At 39.3% G+C, this 26,734-nt stretch overlaps 1 protein-coding gene across 3 annotated transcripts in view; it reads left to right on the top strand.

The window, feature by feature from the left end:
• lrrc4ba (leucine rich repeat containing 4Ba) overlaps positions 1–18,606 on the top strand; it is a 45,129-nt gene extending 26,523 nt beyond the window's left edge. For all 3 annotated transcript variants that reach the window (XM_032588045.1, XM_032588047.1, XM_032588046.1), the window contains exons 2-3: positions 10,588–11,126; positions 15,958–18,606. In XM_032588045.1, coding sequence (XP_032443936.1) covers positions 10,875–11,126; positions 15,958–17,895 — 2,190 coding nt within the window. In that variant the 5' untranslated portion in view covers positions 10,588–10,874 and the 3' untranslated portion in view covers positions 17,896–18,606. The remainder of the gene's footprint in view (positions 1–10,587; positions 11,127–15,957) is intronic.
• Positions 18,607–26,734: the final 8,128 nt, after the last annotated feature.

Below are 26,734 nucleotides of genomic sequence, written 5' to 3'. Positions count from 1 at the left end.
GGTGGCTCCGGGTCCTCGCTCCGGCGCTCTTTAACTCACCGCCTGCTGCAGCCAATCAGACTCCAAGCGTCGCACGAGACATGCGCCGCAAATTCTCCAAATCGTTTTTTTATGACCGTTTGCTGCTCGGACTGTTGCTGCCAATATCGATGGCGTTTAGATAAAAGGAGGCAATCTCCCTGCGAACGTTATTTTGCTCTTTTAAGGCTGCAGCAGATTCAGTGGTGAAAGTCCACCAGGTAGCAAAACGGCTAATTGCTCTCAGGGGAATCTGGTCATTGAATTTAGTTCAGACTGGAAGAATCAGATGCTGTCGCCAAGCCACACTCACGATATTCATCTTCTTCGACGTCAACCGCGGCAATCTGAAATCTAATCAAATGTGAATTGATTAGGTTGATTGAATAAACCGACTAAATCAGCAGCTAACGTGACACAAATTCTCCCTGATGTAGGGGAGGAATTAGAGCTGGTTTCAACCATAAAACAAACAAAAAAGTAAAACAATTATTCTATGGGTATTGATTGTTTTAATGATCTCACTGGACATAATGTAACATCTGAGCCTGTCAATTATACTGGACGATAAATTGTCCCAGAAGTTATCGCGATAAACGATAATAATATTGTTGGTTTGAGACCATTTTCAAGTCAGATAATGGTAATAATGGCGTAATAATACAAGAACACATTCTCAAAGATAAATAAACTTTAAATTATAATGAATATTTAACAATGGAACTGGAAGATATTTTAAATATAAATAAACTAATAAAATGAATTATGAAGTCTCTCTAAACAAAATTGTTCTTCAAAAAAAGGCTTAGTTGAGAATAAAACACCAGACTGGAAATGTTTATCATCCAGTGTTTAAAAAGAGAGAAAAGAGAACAAAGATTATTCATGCAAATGGAAATTATTGAGCTTGTTTTAATTTATCACGATATTAATTGATTTGTTGCAACAGGAGTAGTATTGTCTGTTACTGGTTTTATTTAGACATCTCTTTCTAAACAGGTTTAAAACTGAACCAAAGTGCAAAAAAAAAAATAATACCAAAAAATAAGAGTAACAGTAATTAAATGCCAACGAATAAAAATAAATCCAGAATGTGTGACGTCTGTTTGTGTTTTTTTGTTTTCACTTCGAACGGCTGTGTTGCTGAAATGTGACGTACGGATAAACTTGATCGATTATTTATCGTGATAAATTTCTTATCGTAAAAAATTTGATTTATTGTCAATAAATTCCAATTAATTATGTTCAAAAACTTCCAAAACGGTCCGGATTGTAAGTTATATTTATTTTTTGTAAGGTTGTCGGCTCGAGTCGCCTTAATTTAGCAGATGTCAGACAGGAAGGTGAGAAAGGATGAAGACACAGGGCAAAGGTCAAACCCTCCACTGTTCTTTCTATAAAAGTATCAGTAAATATTAGGCAATAAATCAGTTAATCACATGTTAAATTGAAATGAGCTCAATAATTTTCATTTGCATGATTTATTGCTTTTCTCTTTTCTCTCTTTTTACCACAAACTGGAAGATAAAAGTCTTCAGTCTGGTGTTTTGGTCTCAACTGAAACTTTTTTTGAAGGACAATTTTGTTTAGAGACTTAATAATTAATTTTTTATGTTTATTTCTTTTGGATGTTTAAAATGCTTTCCAGTTCCAGCTTTGAGAATGTGCTCTTGCGTTATTATGCCATTATTACCATTATATTATGTGAAACAAAACAATATTATTGTTTATAGCAATAACTTCTGGGATAATTTATCGTCCAGTAAAATTTATTATCCTGAAGGAGCGAATAAATATCAATAGATTACAGACTAGTGACACAAATCACACTTCTTCATGTGACTGGAGTCATAAAGAATCGCTATAAATGCTATAAATGGGAATATTTTCCAATATTTGTGTTTGTGGGTCTATTAATGCTGCCATGCAGTCATACAGTTACCTAAAAGTAGAATAAATATTTCTTATCGTCACTTTAATCGTTCTCATAATAGATCCGCAGCATGTCGTGATAAACCTTCAGTCTGTGTCGCTCACCCTGATAAAGCAGCAGCAGCTGTTGGGCAGTAAATGCAGATGCTTCCTGATGCTGGTTTCATGAGTCGAGGTGTTTGACAGCAGATTTTCCTCCTAAAGCTTCAGAGACGCGGCCGACTGGAGGGAAGTCGCCGCATCAGAAAAGGTCGTGGCTCTCTTCCCACTGCACACATCGGACATGATGAGCTCTCCTCGTCTTTTTTCCTCCTTTTTCATTGCGGCTGCGTGAGCTGCCATCTTGGTGTGTGCCAGCTCATTATTGATGGGCCTCCACGCTGATGTGCAGACAGGAAACTGGAGAGCAGGACTTTGTTCCTGTCTGCCTGACTCGCTGCGTGTCTCTCTGTCTCCTCTCGTTTCGCTTCGGAAATTTTTAAACTCTTGTCATACTGGAGCGTATTACTGTAAAAAAAAAAAAAAAAATCATCCAACTGTAGATACAAGCATAAAAATGTGTGTGATTTTTGAATTTCAGGATGACGGCCATGTTTCAAGATGGCCGCCTTTTGGTTTTTCAGCTACGATATTGAAAAAAATTCTAGATGTTTCAGAGACAATGTGGCCGATTCTTAAGAGCAAATCTATTAAGTCAAATTCTATGCGTTATTTATTTATTAATGTTTAGAAATCTAATTGCATTTTCTGACCCATTTGGAAGAAGTTTTGTTTTATTTTCTACATGTTTCCCCATAAAATCTTACCAAGTACTTTTGGTTTAGATATTAGCACAAATATGTTAGTAGACTTGAAACAAGACAAAACTAACTTAAAAATAACTTCTCAGCAAGATATGGGAGCTTGTTTTGAGCCAATAACTCCTTAATATGGTGAAAAAGTTCAAGTTTCATCGGTAAATTACTAAACTTATAACATGGGAAAAATGTTTTGTTATAAGTGAATTTATCTGCCAATAGAAATAGTAATTTTTAATGAATATTAAGGAATTATCGACTTAAAACAAACTGAAAAGTTACTTTTAAGTTAGTTTTGTCTTCAAGTGTACTAAGATAAAAACTAAACTAAAAGTATTTGGTAAGATTTTATTTTTTTGAAGTGCATGGAAGTCCTCCCATTGTTTTTATCAGTTTCAGTTTCTCTATTACTTATTTTACATTGGCTGTTGTCCTAATTGCATTGACTGAACAAGTTAAAGTTGTTTTTACAGGTTTGACCAAAGCTAGTGAAGCTGTTGGTGTATTTTAAGTTTGCTAATTAGTAATTTGACACATTTATATCTGCATTTAAAAAAAAGAAACGTTCAGCGCTATTATTAGCACTAAACTTCAGATATTGGTAACTGTATCAGAAGGTAAAAAAGTGGATCTGTATTTCAAACCTTTTATTGTCACTAAATGTTACTAATTTTCATGTCACATCAAATGTTTTCCACTATGGTTGTCCTATCCATACAACTTTAGAGTAATGATGTGTAATGTTAGTATAAGTATTTATGAAAACTTTAAAACGAGTTGCTAAATAGTAAAATTTCAAATGTAAAAATATTTACTTATTCAAGTTTTCAGCTCCAGTAACTTCAGCCTGTGAATATACGCTAATTAGCTTTGACTGTTTGGATCAAAATATATTCAGAGAAGCCAAACCTGTTGGCTTACAGAGGAAAACGGATCCGGTGCCCGTGAGTAGGAAGCTGGTGGTGAAAACTTCAGACGTTCTGTAAGATGACACTTCCAGGTTGGATCTGTGGGAGGATGTTAGATGTTACATATATTAATGTAAAATACTTCCAATTAAAATGTCAGTAACAGAGCTCAAGTTATTTAGCTTTTATCAACTTTGCCAAACCCAGAAAATACTGAAAATAATTTGTAATGAAGTGTTTAATAATAATCTGTAATATAGCGGCTTCATCAGCAGCACACTAGTTGCACTTCACTTCAAATCAGATTTTGTAGCATCTCAGGAAAATTTTAAACAGCTACTTTTCTAACTTCCTGTAACCACTAGCTGTGCTGTGGTGCTTAAATTTAGCTAGAAAGCTAATATTAGTGATTGCACACGATAGAGCGACTTTGCTGGCTCAAACCACAGTAAGAAACAACATCATTGCATTAACATTTACATTCATATTTGATAAATTAGAATATATTTTCAGACTCGATTATTATGTTAAAATCACAAAAACTGTTGACGTGCAGAAAGTTTCATTCATGAACATAAGAATTATAATAAGGATTCTTATAGTTTAAGCAAGTTTTAGTTTTCTTTGAGTTGAATACAACATGATGCATATTTTGAATTAAAGAGTTTATTTTCTAAATCAATAAGAATCGATTATGGAATCGGTATTGATAAATTCTTTAGTGTCGCACCGATTGCAGTTTTTTTGGCCGATTACCGATCTTCAAAAAGCCTGACCTGCCGATTCTGATTTTGGCCGATACGTTTTTATTTTGTCTGTAATGTCGCTAAATATAACAAGAAAAATTGGTGAAAGTGGGGCAACTGTTGTTAGCGACAAACGTGCAGACGTGACCTGGTGGGCGGGGCTAATGGTGCGTTCACACCAAACGTGCATCAAAAACGCGTCTGACACTTCCAGCTCTAGGCGAGCGTTGAGAGGAGCCGTTGTTTTCCGTTGTCGGTCTCTTTGTACAATGAAACTGAGAGATTGACACCAAACTATGAAGCAGTGAAGCTCCTGCAGTCATAACGCAGGATCAGATGAACATTTTGTGTTCATTTTCTATTGAACAAACAACAGTGGCAGCTGATAGCAGCACGATGCCCGTTGGAGCTTCTTTCCTTGTTTTCTTCTCCCAGTTACTTTGAACAAGGGCGGATTAAATATTGAGTGTTCTGATTTTATTTACTGAATTATCTGGGGTTTAAATTCCCCAGATAATTCAGAGGTGTTGTGAGTTTTGTGAGTTGTTAGCACTGTTTTCCTTTTACTTGAGCCCAGTTTGACGACCTGCTAACCCGCATTGGTGCCTGCATCTCCTGGCGGGACACCAACCGCTGGCGTCACGTAGCGAAGTCTCTCTGATTGGTTGATGTGCCGCGTTGAGCGGCGAAAGTTCAGATTTTTCAACTCCAGCGTCGGACGTGTTGGACGCTCAAAACGCTTCAATCGCGCAGCGCTTGACGCACGAGATGCCCTCGACGCGCCTTCACATCGACTTTGGATGTAAACCAGACGCTCTTGACGCTCAAATTGGGTTTGGTGTGAACGCATCTTAACAGTCAAACCTCTGACTGCAGAGCGGAAGAGAACAGCGGTCGATTTTTAGACATCTGAGGTAGAGAAGATCAGTGGATAAGATCGGCTTCCCATGTAAATATCGGCCGATCTCCCAAAATTAGATAAATCTGTGCACCTTATAGTTCTGATCAGTTCCCTAGCAGAAGGGCTGCAGGAAAAGGAGCAGCAGCGCATATTAGCAATCAACTTACTGACGTCGATCCTGGTAAAAATGAACCAGAACTTAAAAACAACCTTGACTTTTCGAGCGTGTGACTCTCTGCTGATTTTAGCGTCATCGCTGTAGCATCCCTGCCGCAGTCGCTGGCGCCGGCTGCTTGTGGCTCTTCTTCGTGGCTTTCATTTTTTTATCTTTTTGTGGAGAGTTGATGTCATTCAGACTTTGGTTTAGGCCTCTTGTGTATGATTGTGTGTATAGAGTGCTAATGAGGGGGGAACGGGAGGAGGATGCGGAGTCGGTGGGATGCAGCTGGACGGAGCGGGAGACTGTGGTGAATAGGTAACCATGGCAACTCTGCTGGCTAAGATTTAAATGTGGAGAGAGGAACGAGAGAACGAAAACGGGGCGAGCGAAGATGGAAACTGCAGCGTGAATGTTTGTAAGAGAACGAGTCGGGGTGAGGGGTTAATGTGCATCATTGTTGCAGGTTAATTTTTCATCAAACTACAAGGTCAGTGCAGCATTTACCCTGCACAATGGACGCCACAGTGCTCCAAACAGGGCAGGGGTCAGAGGTCGGGAATGCTGGAAGGGGGAAAGGATTCGGATTCGAGCTGGAAGAGGAGGAGAGGATGAGTTAGCAAGAGTTTTCAGAGAAAAAGATTGTTTTCTGTCCTTTAAATACAATATGGCCACCAAAACAATTTAGAATAAAATAATAAAATATTTTATTTACACAAACAACAATATGTAAGAGTCAGAAATTTAATAATAAATCAGAATATAAAATGTCAAATTCAACAAAAAAAGTAGCAATAAAAACCATTTGAAATGAACATAACTTTAAAACATTTTACAGATTGTTTGTTGCAGTTTATTCTGTAAATGTTTAGCCAATGTTTATTTATTTCACTTTGACTCTTCTACTCCTAATTGACTGAACAAACTAAAGTTGATTTCACATGTTTGACCACATTTGTGAAGCTATTGGTGATTTTAAGTGAACTGTACTGGTGCAGAGTTATGAAATACATTTAATTCACTATATTTACATCTGTGTTTTAAAAAAAAAGAAACATTTGGAGTCAATTCAGCTGTTTTTCTGTATTGGCGTAAACTCAGATATCTGTATCGGTGTCGGAAGTAAAACAAAGTGAATCGGTGAGTCCCTTGAGTTCACTCTGCTCATCTTTTACTGAGATTTAAATTAGTTTCATTTTAAGAAACATTTTGATTAGAAATCATAGTAAATAAGAGAGGGAACATTTTTCACAGCCCTGTGTGGAGAAAACTCAGCGTAAAAGCAGAGTTAAGAAATAAACTACCATATTTTCCGCACTATAAGGCGCACCACATTATAAGGCGCACCTTCAATGAATGGCCTATTTTAAAACTTTTTTCATATATAAGGCGCACCACATTATAATGCGCATAGAATAGACGCTACAGTAGAGGCTGGGGTTACGTTATGCATCCATTAGATGGAGCTGCGCTAAAGGGAATGTCAACAAAATAGTCAGATAGGTCAGTCAAACTTTATTAATAGATAACAAACCAGCGTTCTGAAAACTCCGTTCATTCCCAAAATGAACAGCTGTTGCTTCCTCCACTTCCGCACCATTGATTCGTTCATGTTAGATTCTCTGGCTGCTGCTCTGTTCCCGTGTTCTACTGCGTGACTGATCGCCTTGAGTTTAAACTTTGCGTCATAAGCGTGTCTCTTAATAGGAGCCATTTTGGGGTCTTTACACAAAACCCAGCGTGCACCGCTGGCTGCATCGGTGGCTGCTTTCCCCGTTTCTTCTTCTACGGGGAAAATGAAGTCGGCGTCTGCTTTCCCCGTTTCTTCTTCTACGGGGAAAATGAAGTCGGCGTCTGCTTTCCCCGTTTCTTCTTCTACGGGGAAAATGAAGTCGGTGGCTGCTTTCCCCGTTTCTTCTTCTACGGGGAAAATGAAGTCGGCGGCTGCTTACTGTAGTTGCGAGCCTGTTGTGGCTCAATATTGGTCCATATATAAGGCGCACCGGATTATATGGCGCACTGTTGGCTTTTGAGAAAATTGAAGGTTTTTAGGTGCGCCTTATAGTGCGGAAAATACGGTACTTACATTTACAGTACATCTACTTGAATAACTTCATTGAAAAAAAATTTACTTTTAGTAGTATTTTTACTACTCTGTACTTTTTACTTTTACTTGAATAATTTTATTGTGAAGTATTTCTACTCTTACTTCAGTAAAATTTCTGGATTTTCTTCCCACTGATTGAAGATCAAACATGTTTTAACCAAAAATTCACCTGACACAGACACACACACCTGCAGTTTCTCTTTAAGTTTAATTAGTTTTATTGAAAGAAACTGATTTGGAAATTTTTTGTTTGATTTTCTTCTTTTTATTACTTGTATGAATTATTGTCATTTTGTCCTTAAAATTCCAAAATTTCCACTGAACTTTATATTTTGGTCCGTCTGATGATGTAATCTTTAAATATTAAGTGATTGATAATTCGATCAGTTAATCGGTACTTGAATAGACTTTTTACCAAATACTTTTTTACTCTTACTTAAGTAATCTTTTCTTTTTTGGGCGGTTACTTTTTCCTGTAACTTGAGTAAAACATGTTGAAGTTACTCTGGGTAATATTTTGGTCACTCTGCCCTCCGGAGTGAAAGTGTTTACTGTTTTAACGTGACGGCCTCTGGCCTGCTGTCAGCACCAACTAGTCTCACTCTCTGCGATGAACTCGCTCCTCCCAACATCAGAGCCACCATCTTAACCTCGGCTGTCTTTTTTTACACCTTTCCACTCAGATGATGTCTACCTGAAATAGCTCTGGCACTTAAACCTCGCTGCGCAGAGGGAGAGGAGGGTGCAGTGTGTGTGTGTGTGTGGAAATTAAAACATGTGAAGGAGGTGTTCCAAAAATAACACTCTTTCTCCATCAGTATCGGCGGCGGCAGCGGGGGATGCAGATGTTGCAGCAGTCGCCGTCTCCGTGCCGACTGCTGCGCTGCAGCTTGCAGTCCCACTGCTGCTGCTGCAGCTGCAGCAGAGATGCTGTCGCCTGTGTGATTTATCGCCGTGTCCTTGTGTGCGTTTTAATGTCATTGAACTTGGTGTTATTGATCAGTCGACCAATCGGAGCCCACCTCCCCGTCTTCTGGAGGAAAACTCCACCTGTTTCATATTCATCCCTGTGTGTTGTCTTTTAGCTCCATCTCTTCATTTTATGTGTTGTCATCCTCCTCCCTCCATCTCTGTCTGCTTTATATTCATCTCTCTGTTGAGCCTTGCTCACTCTTCTGCTCTTTCTCTCCCAGATTATTAATATTAATATCTCTTATTTCCTCTTTTTTCCCCAACTACTGATCTCTTTTCTGCTCCTTCCACTATTTATACCTCCATCCCTTTCACCCAGCCTTCCCTCCATCTGTCTCCATCTCCATTTCTTTCTTCTTGTGTCTCTCTCTCTCCGCAGCTGTTCAGTATTCATCTATTACTGTACTGTTGATAATTCCCTCCTCTGCCTGCAGCCATACAGTCATTTATCAGATTAATAATCCTTCTCTTCTTCACAATCTCTGCACCCCTTCCTCAGGATGCTCAGCGTGTCGGATGGGTTTGTCCCATCATTACAACCATCATCATTACTAACTGGATGCCCTTATGTGGGACTATTGGGGTCTAAATAACCTGCAGGGGGGGCATTCTTGACCGGTCATCTATTAGCGGTAATGTGCAGCGGGCTTTTTGGCTCCGTCCTGCGGAGCCTTTAACGCCGCGCTCGCACAGGAATGAGATTAGCATTTTGGTCTGCTGCGGGGAAAATGCCACGGGATTGGGCGGGCTTATTGTTTTCAGGGTTTGGACCTTTTAATAAGTCTGAGTTTAATTGCAGTTGATAAGTGTGGCATGTTCGCACATCAATCCATCGTTGTCGTATTAATTGTTATACCTTGGTATAATTAGTGTTAACAAATGAGAGCGGGGCAGAGATGGCTGGAAGCCGCTACCTCACCCTGGTGATGTTATTAATGGCTCTCAGAGTTGGTACCAAATGTCTCGTTGCACCCTGTCAGCACCGTTATGTTTGGCTTTTTAACTGATGGTTTGTTCACAGCGTCATATTTCATTATTTTTAGTAATTGAAAACAGCAGATTTTCTTTAAAGTCCTTCATTTTAAGCCAGTATTCCAGATTGATGCAGATGATTCTTCAGTCGGTTCATCAACACTTGTGTTAGAGGTCATAAAACGGGACCTATTGGTTAAACGTTTTGCACGTTTTTGTGCTCAACTGCTCCTAAAAACAACCCAACCGCTTAAAAAAACACCCAGAAGGTTTTTGGCAATAAATTAAAGTTTTTTGGTTTCTGGAAAATGAGTTGTTTCAAAAACGGCAGTGAAGCCCACCCCGTTACCTAGCAACCGCAGCAGAGTTCCACCCATTACCTAGTAACCCAAACAGAATTCCGCCTGTTACCTAGCAACCCAAGCTGAGCTCCAGCTCATTTGGTCAGCTGGTTTTATCACTGTGTTCGCTGTACAATGGCTGCTGGAAAAGACAAGTGTTTTGTTGTTGACTTACCATCCAGAAACCTCTAGCTGTTATTTTTTTAAATCAGATCCATATAATCAGACTTTAATTTAGCCTGATGATTGTATTTTTTATATTTCTTTCTGGAAGAACCAGCCAGATAACCAATTTTCTGCAGAGACTCCATGAGTTATTTTTTTCTTCTACAATAGTTTTGGGTTGAATTAATGATGCACATCCATGTCAAAATGGATTCTCTTTAATGTTTACTTCAGTCGGAAAAACCACATGTTTCCTATTTACTCTGCATGTTTTGTTGTCTAGACCTTTTAACAATTAGATACACCAGAATCCTCTTGCTGTGCGATGGGATTTGATTACTGGCAGAATATCTGTTCAGGGATTATGTGGGATTTGATGTGAGCAGCGCCACAGAACTTCTAATACTTCTGACAGATTTTTTTTTGACAATCCCTCCCCTGATAAGCTCCACTGTCGATGTCTTGGTATTGTTTGTTTTGTTCGATGTGTGCTGGTGAAGACACAAAGTGCAGTTTGTCTCTAATATCTGCTTCTCTCTCTCTCTTTTTCTCTTTGTTTTGCTCATCGCAGTAACTCCTGGGCTCTTCTCACTTCACAAAACGCCTCACTCAAATCTCCTGACAGCCCAAGGAAAAAAAAAAAAGAGTAGCATCTGTTTATCTGCATACTTCTATGTTCAAGAAACAGGAGGAGAAAACAGAGACTGACAGAGGACAAATGAGATCTCAGAGGATGTGGAATTAGAGGGAACAAATTGATACCGGAGGACCGAAGGGAAAGTGAACCACAAATCCACCGACGTGGAGCCACCTCACCTGTATCTCCGGATTAAAGAGCAGGGTCATGTCCCAGTTGCCATGCGCATTGCCACGCTGACCTGCCTTTCCGGCCCTTCCCCCTTCCTCTTTCTATTGGTCCATCTGCTCCTGCGGCTCCTTCTCATCCTCCACGGGCCGCAGTTAGCGGGAGCCGCCTCCACCTGCCCTTCCCTCTGCACGTGCTCCAACCAGGCCAGCCGGGTCATCTGCACCAGGCAGAACCTGGAGCAGGTGCCCGAAAGCATATCAGTCAACACGCGTTACCTCAACCTGCAGGAGAACTCGATACAGGTAAATACCGCCAAAACCAGGACGCCTTTGAGCAAACATATGGAGACAATGAATGTTTCTGTCCTTTTAATATGACTTATGGTTTTCACACAGTGACCAAATATTTGACGTATTGAAGTTCATATTTGTCTCTCAGATTTATATAAACAGTGGCAGCAGAGGCTCCTCCCCTTCTGTGAAAAAAGCGGGAATCACCATAGCAACTAAGTACATGTTTGTTTTTCCTTGGTTGTTGCAAATCTCAAAGCTAAGTTTGTTTCTTTTAAAAGGGACAATGCATTTTAGTGAATATGTAAATATATATGTATATATATATATACAGTATATATATATAAACTGGGAATAAACGTTTTCAATATTTACGAACAAACAGCGCAGTTGTTTCTCGAAATAGTGGCAGCAGAGGCTCCTCCCCTTCCCTGAAAAAGGCGGGAATCACCATAGCAACCAACCCATTTGTTTGTTACAAGTTTTTACATAAAAAATTGCTTCAGTTGGGGACAAATATTGCAACATTTGTTACATTTTCAGCTGCTGCGGTTCTCTTTCACACTGTTACGTGTCATCCTCACCTGTGGTGGTGCTAAAGAGCTACTAACCAAAACGACACAAAAACCTCTGAAGTTTACCAAATGTAAACAAAAATGGAGCAGTGTCAGATTTTAGCGGTTGTAGGATTTCTCTTTTATCTTTGGTAAAAGTCTTCAAGTCATTTCTCCTTCTAGCACTGAACTACCGTGTTTGTTTTGGTTGTATTTACCCAGAATGCCCTGCGGTATTGTTCTCTTCCTGGTTTTGGAGTGGTATCCGGTCCACTTGGCGTTCACATAAGCATTTGATTGACGCCAGAGTTCACTTCAAACAAACCAAGACTGAGGTTTGCAGTTGGACCAGAGTTGCTGTTTTTGGATTTGATTATGCATTCACACATCCCCAAATAAAACTGGACCTTCAAAGCAAACAAACTAAGGTTTAATTATAGAGGACTAAACAAAGCTGGTGTGAACACAACCTAAATTTTCAACAAATACAGTAATGAGGAGTGCATCATTACCAGGCAAAGTCGATCTGCAGTTTGGAACAAGTTACTTCTATTTAACAAGAAACAACGTAAATCTTTATGTCATCTTCCTGTTTAGATTACATCCTAACCTTAGTGTATATGTTCCTTGACTGGTTCTGTGAAAGGTTCTTGCACACTTATATTTTTTTTAAAAAACGACATTGGCTTTGGTTTCATAAAACATTCGCTCAGTTCAGCAGACGCCTGTGTCCTTTTCTGTCATTTTAACCTCTTTCTCCAGACTCACTTCCACAACACGAAGCAGCCTTTTGTATACATTACCAATTTATCTGGAGCGCCAAGATGGTGTGTGGCTGCAGGACAGCAAGGCCAGGTTGCTTAACCTCAGACCATTTATATATATATATATATATATATATATATATATATATATATATATATATATATATATATATATATATATATATATACACACACTGCTCAAAAAAGTAAAGGGAACACTTAAACAGGTGTTTAACACTTAAAGTGTTCCCTTTATGTTTTTGAGCAGTATATATATATATACTGTATATATGTACACTAAGCATAAATTCAGTTTCTTCATATATGAGGAAACTGAATTTGTGCTCAGTTGATTCCTCTGCAGTTTTGTTGTTGTTGTTGTAATTGGATTCATCCTCATGTTGCTGACAGTGTTTTGTTCTTTTGTGGTTTTTAGATTAGTTTCCGTTACATTTTATCTCCTCTAATGAAAAGCCAAGAATATCCTGGAGATTGTTAAAATTTTCCACAGCATCACTTGTAACGTTGGAGAAAACGTCTTATTAAACATTATGTGATGTTAAGGGAGCATAAATGGGACATTACGCCACTCGATTTAGACGCTGAGGTTTAAAGGGAAGCTGTTAACAAGCAGGCGAGAAATAAAGAAATAATAATAACTGTATTTATTGCATCTTGTTTTCAGCCCAGAAAATTTGATTCGGTTTGCTGTATCCTGCAGCTCCGCTTGAAATGATTAAAAATCTAAAAATGTTTTAACACCTGAAGGCATCCTAGATTCAGTGGCTTATTTTTTCCTCCACTGAGTACCCTGAGAGTAAAGCCTTGACAGCTTCCACCCCCTCTTAACATCCTCACCCTCCTTCCTCTCGCCTCCTCCCCTCGTTGCCTATCTCCCTCCCTTCTTCTGCTCCAAATACAGAAAACGCAGCGCTCCCACTCAGGACACACACATAATAAACCAGAGAAGATTTCAGGCTCTTTCTTTCACCTCCTCTAACTTACTCTGTGTCTGACTTCTCTCCAGCCGGAGCTCCACAAACGCTCGTATTGTGAAATGTTCTCCTGACTTAGAAGAGCGCAGTTTGGAGCTAAAGGCCTGATTCTGCCTCCTTTGTGGATGTAAATAGGTCTGGTAGTTTCTGACGTTGTCAGGCGTTCCTGGTCTTACGCTTTTTAGTGCGTTTGTTAACATTTACTGTAAAAAACACAAACTCTTTCCAAGTCATTTTGGTCTAGTTTCTGCAGCAAATATCTTGAAATAATTATTTCACTAAAATCATGGGAAAAATGTCTTGTTATAAGTTAAATAATTTGCTAGTGGAACTAGAACTTTTTCATGAATATTAAAGAATTATTAAAAGTTACTTGTATGTTATTTTTGTCTTATTTAAAGTGTGCTGAGATATTTGCACTACAAACTAGACCAAAAGTTTGTGTTTTTGCAGTGTGGGTAAGCCTGCCGCAATAATCAATTAATCAATTAATCATTCATGGTTCCAGTTTGTGATGTTTCACTGCAAAAGCACAAAATCTTTCCAAGAATTTTTTACCAAGTGAACAATTTCTTGACGAAAAAGTACTAGTACTTCACTTATGGTGCTGTTACTGTAAGCGAAATAATCTGCCAAATGAAACGTTTTCATCAATATTAAGGAATTATTTATTTTTTAAAAAGCTCCTAAATCTGAAAAGTTACTTGTAAGCTCATTTTGTCTTATTTCAAGTGTGTTAACTTATTTACTCTACAAACTAGAACAAAATTACTTGGCAAGATTTTGTGTTTTTGCAGCATTATTTCCTTTTTCATTTATCGTTTTTGCTTGTTGCGTGTTATTTTGGATATCTAAAATGTCTTCCAGTTCCAGCTTTAACGTGTTTTGTGCAAAATTAAAGTAAAACTTTGTGTTTTTACAGTCTGTTGAGACCGCTGATTCCTTCTGGCCTTCAGTTTTCTGTTTGTACGGTAATAAGCAGCTCAAAGTTTGTTTTATTTTCTCTGCAGCCAGCAGAAGGTTGGACACACCTACTCAGTCTGAATTAATGGCCACAATTAGCCCGAGTGTGGGCGGAGGGGAGGAAGGCACGGTCACTGTCACTCCGCCTCAGCCGACATGCTAGGAGGCTGATTTGCTGCGTCAAAGTGCAGTTAAATGCAAACAATAAAACTTCATTTGTTTGCAATCTTTAAAACGACATGAAGGGCTCTTTTGTAGCGGAAATGTATTGATTTGGATTTTATTTCCTCAGTATTTATTAGCATTAAGGAGGTTAATAAAAAAGCTCTCAAGTACAAGCAAGGTACTCCTAATTTGACTGAAACTAACTAAACATTGTTCAAGAAGTTTAAATTCTTTAGAAAAAACAAAGAAATATGTTGTTATTTATGTAAAAATGTAGTGAGAATATTACCTTTAAATTCATGAGTCACAATCAAAACTTAAGGTTTCATCAGTGAAGCGATGCAGTTTTGCATATTCTGCTTAAGTGTGCTCATGTCGATTCCTCCTCGGGCGAGGGCTTGTGAAGTTCATCCATGATGACGTTGTTGCTGTGCGAACACTGAGCAATGCCTGACCTTTTGCACATGCACTACACAAAGGTCAAGTTTGTGTGTGGTGGCGGCCGCCTGACGAATGCGTCGCCTGGCTGGGCACGGCTTCACAGCGCGAGTCACGGTGGAGCCGGTCAGCGGGGCTCCAGTTACAATCCACAGACACTCATGAAATTAAAGTAAAACCATAAAAAATTGTGCAAAAAAATTAAACAGAAGTATAAATGTCTAAATGAGGTAAAAATGTCAAGAATTAAACTGTACTTCTGTCACAAATAGTGAGATAAATTTCATATTTGTTAGCTAAAACTTGTCCTGCTAAGATAGTTTTTAGCCAAAATGCACAGGAGGGAAAAAGTAAAGCAGAATTTGGGTTAAACAAATAACTTTTGTTTAAGTTTTGTCCTTAGAGGCAATTTTAAATATCAAAAATTTAGCATGTTTGAGCATTCAGCTGATAAGTATACCTGTATCTGTATTTCACTTTAACCAACTCTGTTGAGATATAAAATTGAAACTAGTTTACATACACAAAATAAAAACACGTTTTTCCTCATTGTTTGAAGTTAAATCAGACAAAATGTCTCTAGTTTTAGACCAGTTAGGATTATAAAAGTTATTTTTCAGAATATGTCAGATATTTATTTATTTATTTATTAAGTTTACATACATTTCCTCATATTTCCTCATTGTTTGCCTAGTTGTTTTTTGTGACCAGGCAAAAAATATTTAGCAAATCAAGCTAATGTGATTTTTTTTTGTCACCATGACTTTTTCTGTAAAACTGCTGTTCAATGCAAAACATTAACTTAAAATCATTCACTTGCGTTTTGCTTCATGTAATAGTAAGAATTTACTATGTGATCTTGTTTGCTGATAAAACCTGACAAGTTTTATCTGTTTTAATTTTTGTAAATTACATGTCCTCATACTCATATTTTCAGTAATTCTCATTTCTTCTCTCCCTCCAGGTCATCAAATCCGACACCTTCAAGCAGCTGAGGCACCTTGAAATCCTCCAGCTTTCCAAGAATCAGATACGCCAGATTGAAATCGGGGCATTCAATGGCCTCCCTAACCTCAACACGCTGGAGCTCTTTGACAACCGCCTCACGTTGGTGCCAACACAGGCCTTTGATTACCTCAGCAAGCTACGGGAGCTGTGGCTGCGCAACAACCCCATTGAGACCCTCCCGAGCTATGCCTTCAACCGCGTGCCCTCCCTGCGTCGCTTGGACCTGGGGGAGCTCAAAAAGTTGGAATACATCTCTGATGCGGCCTTCGTGGGCCTCGTCAATCTACGGTACCTGAATCTGGGCATGTGTGGGCTCAAAGACATTCCCAAGCTGACGCCTCTCGTGCGTTTGGAAGAGCTAGAGTTGTCGGGGAACCGTCTGGATATCATTCGTCCGGGATCCTTCCAGGGACTGGTGTCTCTTCGGAAGCTGTGGCTTATGCACTCGCAGGTTTCCGCCATTGAGCGCAATGCCTTTGACGACCTGAAAAACCTGGAAGAGCTTAATCTGTCCCATAACTCACTGCGCTCCCTGCCTCATGATCTTTTCACACCCCTTCACCAGCTGGAGAGGGTACATCTCAATCATAATCCCTGGGCCTGCAACTGTGATGTACTTTGGCTTAGTTGGTGGTTGAAGGAGACGGTGCCCAGCAACACCACCTGCTGTGCCCGATGCCATGCTCCTCCACTACTCAAGGGCAAGTACATTGGGGAACTTGACCAGAGCCACTTCACCTGCTTTGCTCCTGTCATTGTAGAGCCCCCTACCGACCTCAATGTCACCGAAGGGATGGCTGCTGAGCTGAAGTGTCGCACAAGTACCTCTACAACGTCAGTTAACTGGATTACGCCCAACGGCACGCTGATGACTCATGGGTCTTACCGGGTGCGGATATCTGTTCTTCACGATGGCACACTGAACTTCACAAACGTCACCCTGAGGGATACGGGCCAGTACACCTGCATGGTCACCAACGCTGCTGGAAACACCACAGCTACCGCTGTTCTCAACGTATCTGCTGCTGATGCCAGTGTCAACTACACCTATTTCACCACCGTTACTGTGGAAACGGATAACGGAGGAGCTCATGATTATGCACAGGTTGGCATCGAGGAGGCCAGCATTCCCATTCCTTCGGACCTGTTGCCAGAAGTGGTTCCTACCACCGCCTCCTCTCTGGCTGGCGGCTGGTCGGCCTCCTCTCCCCGGACAACTCAACCCACGTTCACTGTGCCGTTCACGGAGCCGGGATTCTCTGGCCTGGACGATGTGATGAAGACCACCAAGATCATCATTGGCTGCTTCGTAGCCATCACCTTCATGGCAGCAGTGATGCTGGTGGTGTTCTACAAGCTGAGGAAGCAGCATCAGCTGCACAAACACCACGGCCCCGCTCGCGCCATTGAGATCATCAACGTGGAGGACGAGCTGGGACCCGGGGCAAGTGGCCGGGGCAGCGGTATCTCCGGAGGATCCACTGTGACACAAAGCTCGGGCGGTGGAATAGGCGGGAGCCAGAGTCTTCGGTTGCACCACCCAGAGATTGTGAACCTACCCAACCTGGCACGATCGGATCACCTCAACCACTACTACAAAACACATCACTTCAACAGCAACATGATGGGCCTGGGAATGGGCACAGGGTCAGGAGTGGGCCTCAACAACAACAACAACCCTTCGCCGTGCTCTCAGCCGCAGAGCATATCCTGCTCCCAGGTCCCTTCCAGCACCGGTGGGGGGACGTCCACTGGTGGCACCCTGCCCTCCACCGTAGCCCTGCCTCAGCTGGGTCTACATAGCTCTCTGAAAGGCCTGATGGGAAAAGGCCAGAACGAGCCGCTGCTTTTTAAGAGTGGCTCAAAGGAAAATGTGCAAGAGACTCAAATCTAAAAAGGTTTGAGGTAAGACAGAGTAGATGTTAAAGAGAGACCATTTGAGAGTGATTGTAGCCCAATGTCGTTATGGACAATCTTTAGACAGGCTCTACATAACCTTTATTTTGTGGTGGCCCTTTGTTAACAGATAGTAAGACAAAAGGAGACAGTAGACCAGTCCCACAAACAGCATTTGCACAGTCCCAAATGTCAGAATTACTCATTGTGTGCAGCGTGATACGGTCTTTGCCAAAGCTCGAGATCAAGCCTTTTCTCTCGGCGGACAGATGTGAACAATGTAGTGAGCCCTTCAAGGATGTATACAGATTGCTTCGTACATTTCCAGATGCATTCAGTGTATATATTTGGAGGGAGACGTGATATTGGCCATTGAGCATGTTGTCAGATTAGTGTTTGACAAAGCCAGGGAATAACAAACAATGATTTGTGCGAGCGCGCGGTCCCAGGTTTTCAGAGGAAGCGAAATAAGAGCAGAGCAGCAAAGGCCGCTTGGAATATCGGAGGAACAAAAAGTGGTTTTGCTCTTCGCTTTATCACTTCTTTTCAATTTTACACCTTACTGGTTACTGTCTTCTTTGGGAGAGGGGGAATATCATGAAGGAATAAAGGACAAGATTAAGGAGATATGAAAAAAAACTGGAGTTACATATTATATATACCGTAAATATATTTTCATTCAAATAAATAAATTATGAAAAGTCTTTATCAAACAAATGAGTGACCACGACGACGACTGAAGAATATATATATTTAAAAAAATAAATTTTAAAAACATGCCCTGTCGTTTTAGTGGAACAACCTGGTTACTACTTTTCCGAACTGCTTTTCCTCTGGATAAACGTGAAACAGCGGCGTTACAACGCAAACCTGGCAAAAACAACAACAAAAAAACAGAAATTATTTTGGTGTCGACTCTTTTTTTGCAGCCGTTTTCCCTCCCGCCTACAGAAACAGGGTCCTTTGATAATGCAGATGTTCTGCTCTCTGCTGCAAAACCACAAACACATCAAACATGGTGGCACTAATAATAATTATGACGGTAATAATGATAACAAATTTAGCTTTATTTGTCATAAATGCATTTAAAATGGTGGAACATTGAAATAATTGGACATGCTAATGACATTAATGTTACTGTGCTATCATTATTGCTCACCTGAGTATTATTGTTACTGCTGGAGCCCACAGGTGACGGAGAAGAGACGTTTTTTTCATTTGTACATGACGCTGATCTCATTGGGCAGATTTAAGAGAACTCATCAGCAGGAATTGACCCGGCTCATAAAATGGCTTCCTCGACCCCGGTTGACCCCGTCCGATGGGACCCTCACGCTGTCTGACATTACGGACGAAGACTGCACCTTTTTGCAGAGTGGATTTGATGGCAGCAGGGGGTGAAAATGGATGGACATTTTTTTAAAAAGGTAAGAGACGCTGGTCTGCTGGAGGCTGAGTTGCATTTGGTGCAGAATTCAATGGAGGGTGAATTTTTTTCTAAAGAAAAAGGACAACTAAATGACAAAAAATAGAATCTTATAGATCTCTTTAAAAAAATGAAACAAAATTATTATAAGTGTTTTTCATTTTTGGTTTTTATCTAGTTTGATTTGATTTGATTTTTTAAATCACGTGTTATCTTTATTGTACTATTGTTATTATTATTAGCTGATTACGCTGAAAGATGTTCTGTTAGCAGAGGTCACTTTGAAAAATTAAAAAAACTTGGCACATAAAAAAAAAGGCAGTTGAAGTTTGTGAAAATTTGGTGGCTGTTTCCTTTAATTATTTTATTTTCTCGTCACCCTCAGATCAACTGTAGTCGTTGTATCACGGTTTGTATCTGTAGCGAATGTGATTATTTTTTATTTAGTTTTTTTTCCTGTTTACATTTTATTTCTGCACAGAGGGACAGGAAAAAAAAAAAAAGGCTCGCCGTGTACATTTGTGAATGTCATCGCTGACCGTTGTGCTCAGAGTGTGATTCTGCTATGTCAACGCCTCGTTGCCGTGACAACGCACTAATGCGCCAACCGGCGTCTGCCCCCCCCCGTTCACCCACTTGTTTGTCGCGCTCCTCTGAAAGGCGCCGCGTCTCGGGGAGCCGGCCCGCGTTCCTTCAGTGGCAGCAAATCAACCTAAGCATTAGAGCCATGTCCTCATGCTAAACACCCTCCGCTCTTCCTCTTCCTCCCTCTCGTCCTCCTCATCCTCCGCCCCAACCCTCAGCATCCTGCCATCAGGTTTCCCTGGCAACTGTTGCTGCTGCGACAGCCCCTTATCACAGCGTCTTGATTTGGATTTTGAATGCTAAGCAGACGAGAGCAGACAGTTTAGAACTTCATGTTTTTTAAGTACACAGTGATTACCATTTCACACCAATATATTTTAGCAAGCTGCTAACTCTCGTACATTTACTTGAAGATGTAGCTGCAATACTGCATTAGCTGCCTTAAAGTCACACCCAGGTGGAAAAACTGAATGGTATAAACTAAAATCTGCAGACAAGTTCAGTTTAGACAAAGAAATCTTGAAAATATCATCTGCTAAATCTTTACTTCTTGTCACTTGAGCATCACATTTATTTTCATAAATGCTTAAGGCTCCAATGGCACAAAGCTAGCTGCGCTAACCCTAAAGCACAAGTCATAAATATTAGTTCTGCTAAAGAGCTGTACCAACATGGTATTTAGCAGAAGCTAATGCTAAAGCACTAATCATAAATATTAGTTTAGCTAATGCTATAGCACAATACCAATAGCAGTGGTTGGTAGCAGTAGCTAATGCTATGACATTAATCATAAGCATTGGTTTCACTAGCTTAAGCACTATACCATCTTAGTATATAGAACAAGCTAATGCTAAAGCACTGCTAAACATTATTTCCACTAGCTTAAGTGCTTTATAAAACCATGGGTTTTAGCAGAAGCCAATGCTAAAATGCCAAACTCAGCTGTGGTGATACCCATCTTGTGTCAATGTCACGTTTTGAAATGCAGTTATGTCGCCCCCAACAGGATCAAATTAGTTATTTCATACCGACCTGTGCGGTTGCACTTCAGGAAGTGATTCTTTGGAAGTCATGGTTTCAGTTTGATAGTTGTTGAGAGTTGCTAAATGTAGCAGTAGCAGAACATTAATAGATTTTTAAACCATTTACTGAAGAACTACAGCGATGCATTCTGGGTACAGAATAAATATCCAAGCTTCTTCATATGTTTAATAACCAGAGGTGGGAAGAGAAACCAAAAATAGTACTCAAGAGGAGTAAACATATTTTACTCAAGTAAAAGTAAAAAAGTATTTGGTGAAAAGTTTACTCAAGTACTGAGTATCTGATCCAATTATCAATCAATTCAAATTTAAAAATTACATCCAAAATATAAAGTTATGTGGAAATTTTGGTATTTTAAGGACCAAAATGAAAATAAATCATATAATTATGTAATGATAAAATAGCAAAATAAGGCAAAAGAAAAAAATCCAGATAAGTTTCTTTCAGTAAGAAACTTGAACAAAAACTGCAGGTGTGTGTCTGTGTCTGGTGAATTTTTGGTTAAAACATGTTTGTTTTCATTCAGTGGGTAGAAAATCCAGAACTTTTACTCAAGTAAAAGTTGAAATACTTCATAATAAAACTATTCAAGTAAAAGTAAAAAAGTACAGCGTAGTTAAAATACTCCTAAAAGTAAATTTTATTCAAAACTTAAAAGTAAATGTACCCAACTCTACAGCTCTGAGTGCAGGTGAGATGCTGTCTACCCCTAAACTCTCCGCAGAACCCCAGTTCAAAACATTGTAATTTGCATGTTCCCCGCTCCATTGCTAAACAAATTTATGGACCTTACACTTGTGATTAACACTCATTCTCTGCACAAGCTATTAGCATTTCCTTCTCCCAGCACAGGGGACACAAGCCCCCCCTTCAAGTTATTTCCATATTCATCTGCCTGTGTGTGCAAATAACAGAAATAATCACGCGAGCACGCTCCTGGGTAAGGATACGTGTGTAGCTTTCTGTCAGTATTTGTGCGCATCACAGGCCAAAAACGCGGTTTAGGCCGTGGATTCGTGCCCCGGCGGCTGCAGCAGCTGATGGCGTCTGTAAGCGGCGGGCAGCCCCCTCAGGCGCCTCTGAAGTGGCACAAACCAGAGGCTGTGTTATTGAGGCTGGAGACACGCAGTCACATTGCTGCAGTGTCTGAGTCACGGAGCAGCGAACATGATCCAAACAATCTAATGGACATGCTGTGCTTGCCGTGCAGGAAGGGCCCGCGCGTTCAGGGAAGAGGCGGAGAATCGGCAGAATTTAGGTGTTTGTTGCAGGTTGAAAACAAACCCGTTGGGCTTTCGTGTGAGGCGGAGGAATCTGAACGTTTAGAGGCGTAAAGATGCTGCGTTTGAGGTTTCAGGTGGCCTTCCGCTGTAAGGGAGGAGGGCGCTAAGACCTCCATTTTAGATCCCAGCTCTCACTCTCTGCTCCGGGCCAATTTTTATGATCCTCTCACTGACACTTTAAGTAAGGACAGGATATTTTTCACTGCTTAAGCTGCTCCTCGTGCTCTGAGTCGGATAATCACTAGTTACATTACTCAGTTACATTCAGCTGAGTAACTTCTGGGGAAAAAATTACTTTTTACTTTTACTTGAGTCATTTTATTATGAAGTATTTCTACTCTTACTTGAGTAAAATTTCTGGATTTTCTACCCACTGAGTGAAAAACAAACATGTTTTAATCAAAAATTCACCACAGACTCAGACCTGCAGTTTTTGTTAGTTTCATAAGTTTTTATTGAAAGAAACTGATTTAGAAAAATATTCTTTTGCCCGATGTTTTTTTTTTTTGCTACTTATATTAATTATTGGCATTTTGTTCCTTAAAATACCAAAATTTCTATTGAACTTTATATTTTAGTCTGTCTGTTGATGTAATTTTTAAACATTAAATGATTGATCATTTGATCAGTTACTCAGTACTTTTTATCAAACACTTTTTTACTCTTACTTCAGTAATTTCTTGGGCAGATACTTTTTAGTTTTACTTGAGTAAACATACGTTGAAGTGGAGCTACTCTTATTTGAGGAATATTTATCGGGTTTCTGTGGAGCTCAAATGAGCAGTCAACGTCTTCCTAGCTAAGCCGTTGCCTTCCCATGCAATTGTCTTTGATTCTCATCTCCCTGCTACACTGTCTGGGATTTCTCCCATTCAGCTTGATTTCTCTGGCAGAATTTCAACAGGTCAGCAAAGACAACAAAAAGTTTTTAATGTCAGTTTTTTTGCGCTGTATTAAAATTTTAGTCTGCCTGTAGTTTTAGCAATGGCAGCAGAGGAAGTGAAATTTGGAATAAACATTAGCTGTGTTTACATTGACCATAAAATTGTGCAAATTGGAATTATGAAAATAAATTTGCTTAATGAAAACAAGCCAATTTGCTTTAGTCTTTTGAGGGCAGATATAATTTGAATTGAAGTTAGCGCTTTAGCATTAGCTTCTGCTAAATATTGTGTTTAGTGTTTTCAGAGGTGTGTATGGTTAGCGGTGTAGCATTAGCAGAAGTATATTTATAATTAGTGCTTTAGCAATATCAGAATGAATGTTTATTATTATTAATAATTTAATATTAGCAGAATTAATGTTCATTATTAGCACTTTGCTACTAGCAGAATTAATGTTAATTATTATAGCCTTAGCATTAGTGGAACTAATGTTTACCATTAGCAGCTTAGTGTTAGCAGAACACGTGGTTATGGTTATTGCTTTAGCATTAGCTGAACTAATGTTAATGATTAGCTTTTTAGTGTTAGCAGAACTAATGTTTATGGTTGTTGCTTGGGTGTTAGCAGCTAACCTTTTAGCTAGCAGTGCTCACCACTGGTGTTGACCCTGTTGTTAGTCATAACCTTGTGTATGAAAATGTTCTGAAGCTGCTCCCTTACAGTCGGTGAGGTAATCTGAGATGTGGTCGTGTTCCAGGCTCGTTCTGGCCAGCAGCGCCACAAACCCAGCGCCGTGTTTGGGTCGGTCCCTGAGGGCCGCTCTGCACACATGTTAACCTCGGCTCTACTAGCCCTCTGTAAGCCCTGCACAACTTAATTTCTTTTTCGACACCCCCCACCCCCTTCCTCTTTAAAAATAGCAGTGAAGCGATAGCAGAGCTTAATGCATAATTGATACATATGGTGTCAATGATGCATGTGCTGAGGCACCGGCGCTAATTTTCTCCCCATTGCTGGAGCCAAGAGCATCAAACCGTCTGTAATTTATATGCATCGTTATTGCGATTATTTTTCACAGCCCCATCAGGAAGCGCGTTGGAAGCCAAATGTTGCAGCTTCTCTTCTCACATGACGGCTGCTGTGACTCTGAGACGTGCAGGAGCGTTTTCTGTGCCACTGTGTCACCTAGCACTCGCCACCTTCACTACGGCAAGCCGTTTTATCATAAAATCTGCCTCAACACACTTCCAGTCCAGATATCTGAAATTGGTTTATGAAATTAAAATAACTCTTAATTATATTTAGACTAGAAAAATAACCTATTAAAGATGTCTCTAATTAATTACATTCTGACTAGTATAAATGACAACATTAAGTTTAATGGAAGATTTAATTCAAGATATCTGCAATTAAATCATGTTTAGTTATAAGATAAATGTAAGATATCGCTTTTCATTCTGACTAGTCATAATTCCAATTAAAGGTCTTACATGTATTTTAGATACATAAATAGATTAGACTGGTCCAAGTTAAATTGCAGATGTCTTGAAAGCAAATAATTAGGCAAAACTTAATTAGAGATACAAGGAATTGTAATTTTGATTACTCAAATTTCCTCTAAAAATGTATTTAGATATTTTTAATGGGAGCTTTTCTATTTCAAATTTATTCAAATAACATTCTGGGGAGTCAAAACGACATTTTTGATAAGTTAAATGATTATTTTGATTTATTTAGTCAAAACATCACAGATTTATGTAGAACCTTTTATATTTCAATAAGACAACAAATAGAAAAAAGATTTTTGTAAATAATCCAAAGTGCATCGTGTTTGTCAGAAGTGAACAAATATGAAATTATTTGCCAGATTTCTGAAGCAGTCTCCAGGTTTACGAAGTTTTGCATTGTCTTTATCTTCCATACTTCTTTTTCTACATTGTAGTATTTTCTGACAATTTTGGGCAAGAAAACCAAAATTCTGCAGGCAATTGTTTGGACAGCTCAGTGGCAGCAGAAGGGGCTTACACGCATCTTAATTCAGATATATGACAATTTTATTTTGACCAGTCATAATTAGACAACAGAATATTAGAGACATACAGAGAAAAAATAAGAAATACAATTATGAGAATAAAGTTGTAATACAAGAATAAAGTCGATAAAATGAGAATAAAGTTTGTATATTGTGACTTTTTTCTCATTTTATGACTTTATTCTCATTATACTATGACTTCTTGTAACTACATATTTTATTTTCCTAATACACGTCGTATAATAACGCTCCACTTAACTTGAATGGTAATAATTATGAATCCGTTGACGTCATGTACAACTTCTTGAAAGGAATTTTGATTCATTAAAATGTAATTAAAGATATTTTGAATTATTATTCTTACCAGTCAGTATGTGAATGCAGAAATCTTAAATTACCATTCGCGATAGTCAAAATGCATTTTTGTATTTTATGACAGAACGGCTTGCCATACCGCTGCGGTTTTATCACCGCCATGCCGCCTTGATGCTGATTTGATGACTCCAGTTTCTGTTTCGTGCCCCCGGTCATTCTGCTCAGTCGCATCATGTAAAATAAAGTTGTCAGACGTGAAAGTTTTTTGGGGTTTTTTCCCGTGAGAGTGAGAACCGCTGCTGACGGGGAATCAGAGATTTATCGACCCGGCGCCGTCCTGCAGCTTCCTGCTGAGGTTAATGCAATCTTCTGCTACCTTCCTGTGCTTTACGCCCTGTGAAGGTGTCCTTAATTTGAAAATGGCCGACACTTTAGCGCCTGGCTTATTTCCTGGTTGCCATGGAAACCGCGCCTCCGGTCACAAGGCGGCCATGTTGAGAGCAGTAGACGTCTGCGTTTTTTCCCCCCTCCGGGCCTGGGGCACAAACTGCAAGAGTGCCGCACTAAAATTAAAATTTTATCTAAATGCAATGCAGAGAGAGGGATTTACTAGAAACAATAATACGAGAATAAAGTCATAAAATTACAAAAATACCATCGAAATAATAAAGTCGTAAGAGAATAAAGTCATAATATGACAGTACAATATAATTAGTTTTGCTAAATACAATACGTTTTATTAGGACGCTCAAAGATGCTCTACAATGTAAGTTCGTAATATAACTCAAAATAATAAGAATTCGAGATTAATCTCAAAATTTCAGAGTATTTTTCAAGCAATTTCTTCAACTTTAAAAAAAAAAAATTCTGGAAAATTTCTCTAATCAAGCTTAAAATTCCTGATTTTTCTTTTTATTTTGAATTTTCGAACTGAGAAATTTCTTCTTTTTTTCTAAGAAATCTTTGAGATTAATCTGAGTTTTTTTTTTTTCAAGCTAATTTTCGACTTTTCCAGCTCAGAAATTTCCAATTTTATTCTGGAAATTCTGAGACTTTCAAGTTAATTTTCAACTTTCCAAACTTGGAGATTTTTAAGGTTTTCTATAATTTTTTTTAGATTAATCTAAACATGTCTTAGTTTTACTCCTCTTTTCTTCGATTGCCCCAACATGTCGTAACATTAGCTAGCGTCTGTTGCATCTCCTTGTAATTATTTGCATTGCAGGAACATATATCCTGCAGAACGCTGAGTGATGTCAGACCGCTGT

Source organism: Xiphophorus hellerii, chromosome 16 (assembly GCF_003331165.1).
Source record: "Xiphophorus hellerii strain 12219 chromosome 16, Xiphophorus_hellerii-4.1, whole genome shotgun sequence".
In the NCBI taxonomy this organism is placed as follows: Eukaryota; Metazoa; Chordata; class Actinopteri; order Cyprinodontiformes; family Poeciliidae; genus Xiphophorus; species Xiphophorus hellerii.
The sequence above is the reverse complement of the archived record's forward strand: the minus strand, read 5'-3'. Positions and strand labels throughout refer to the sequence as shown.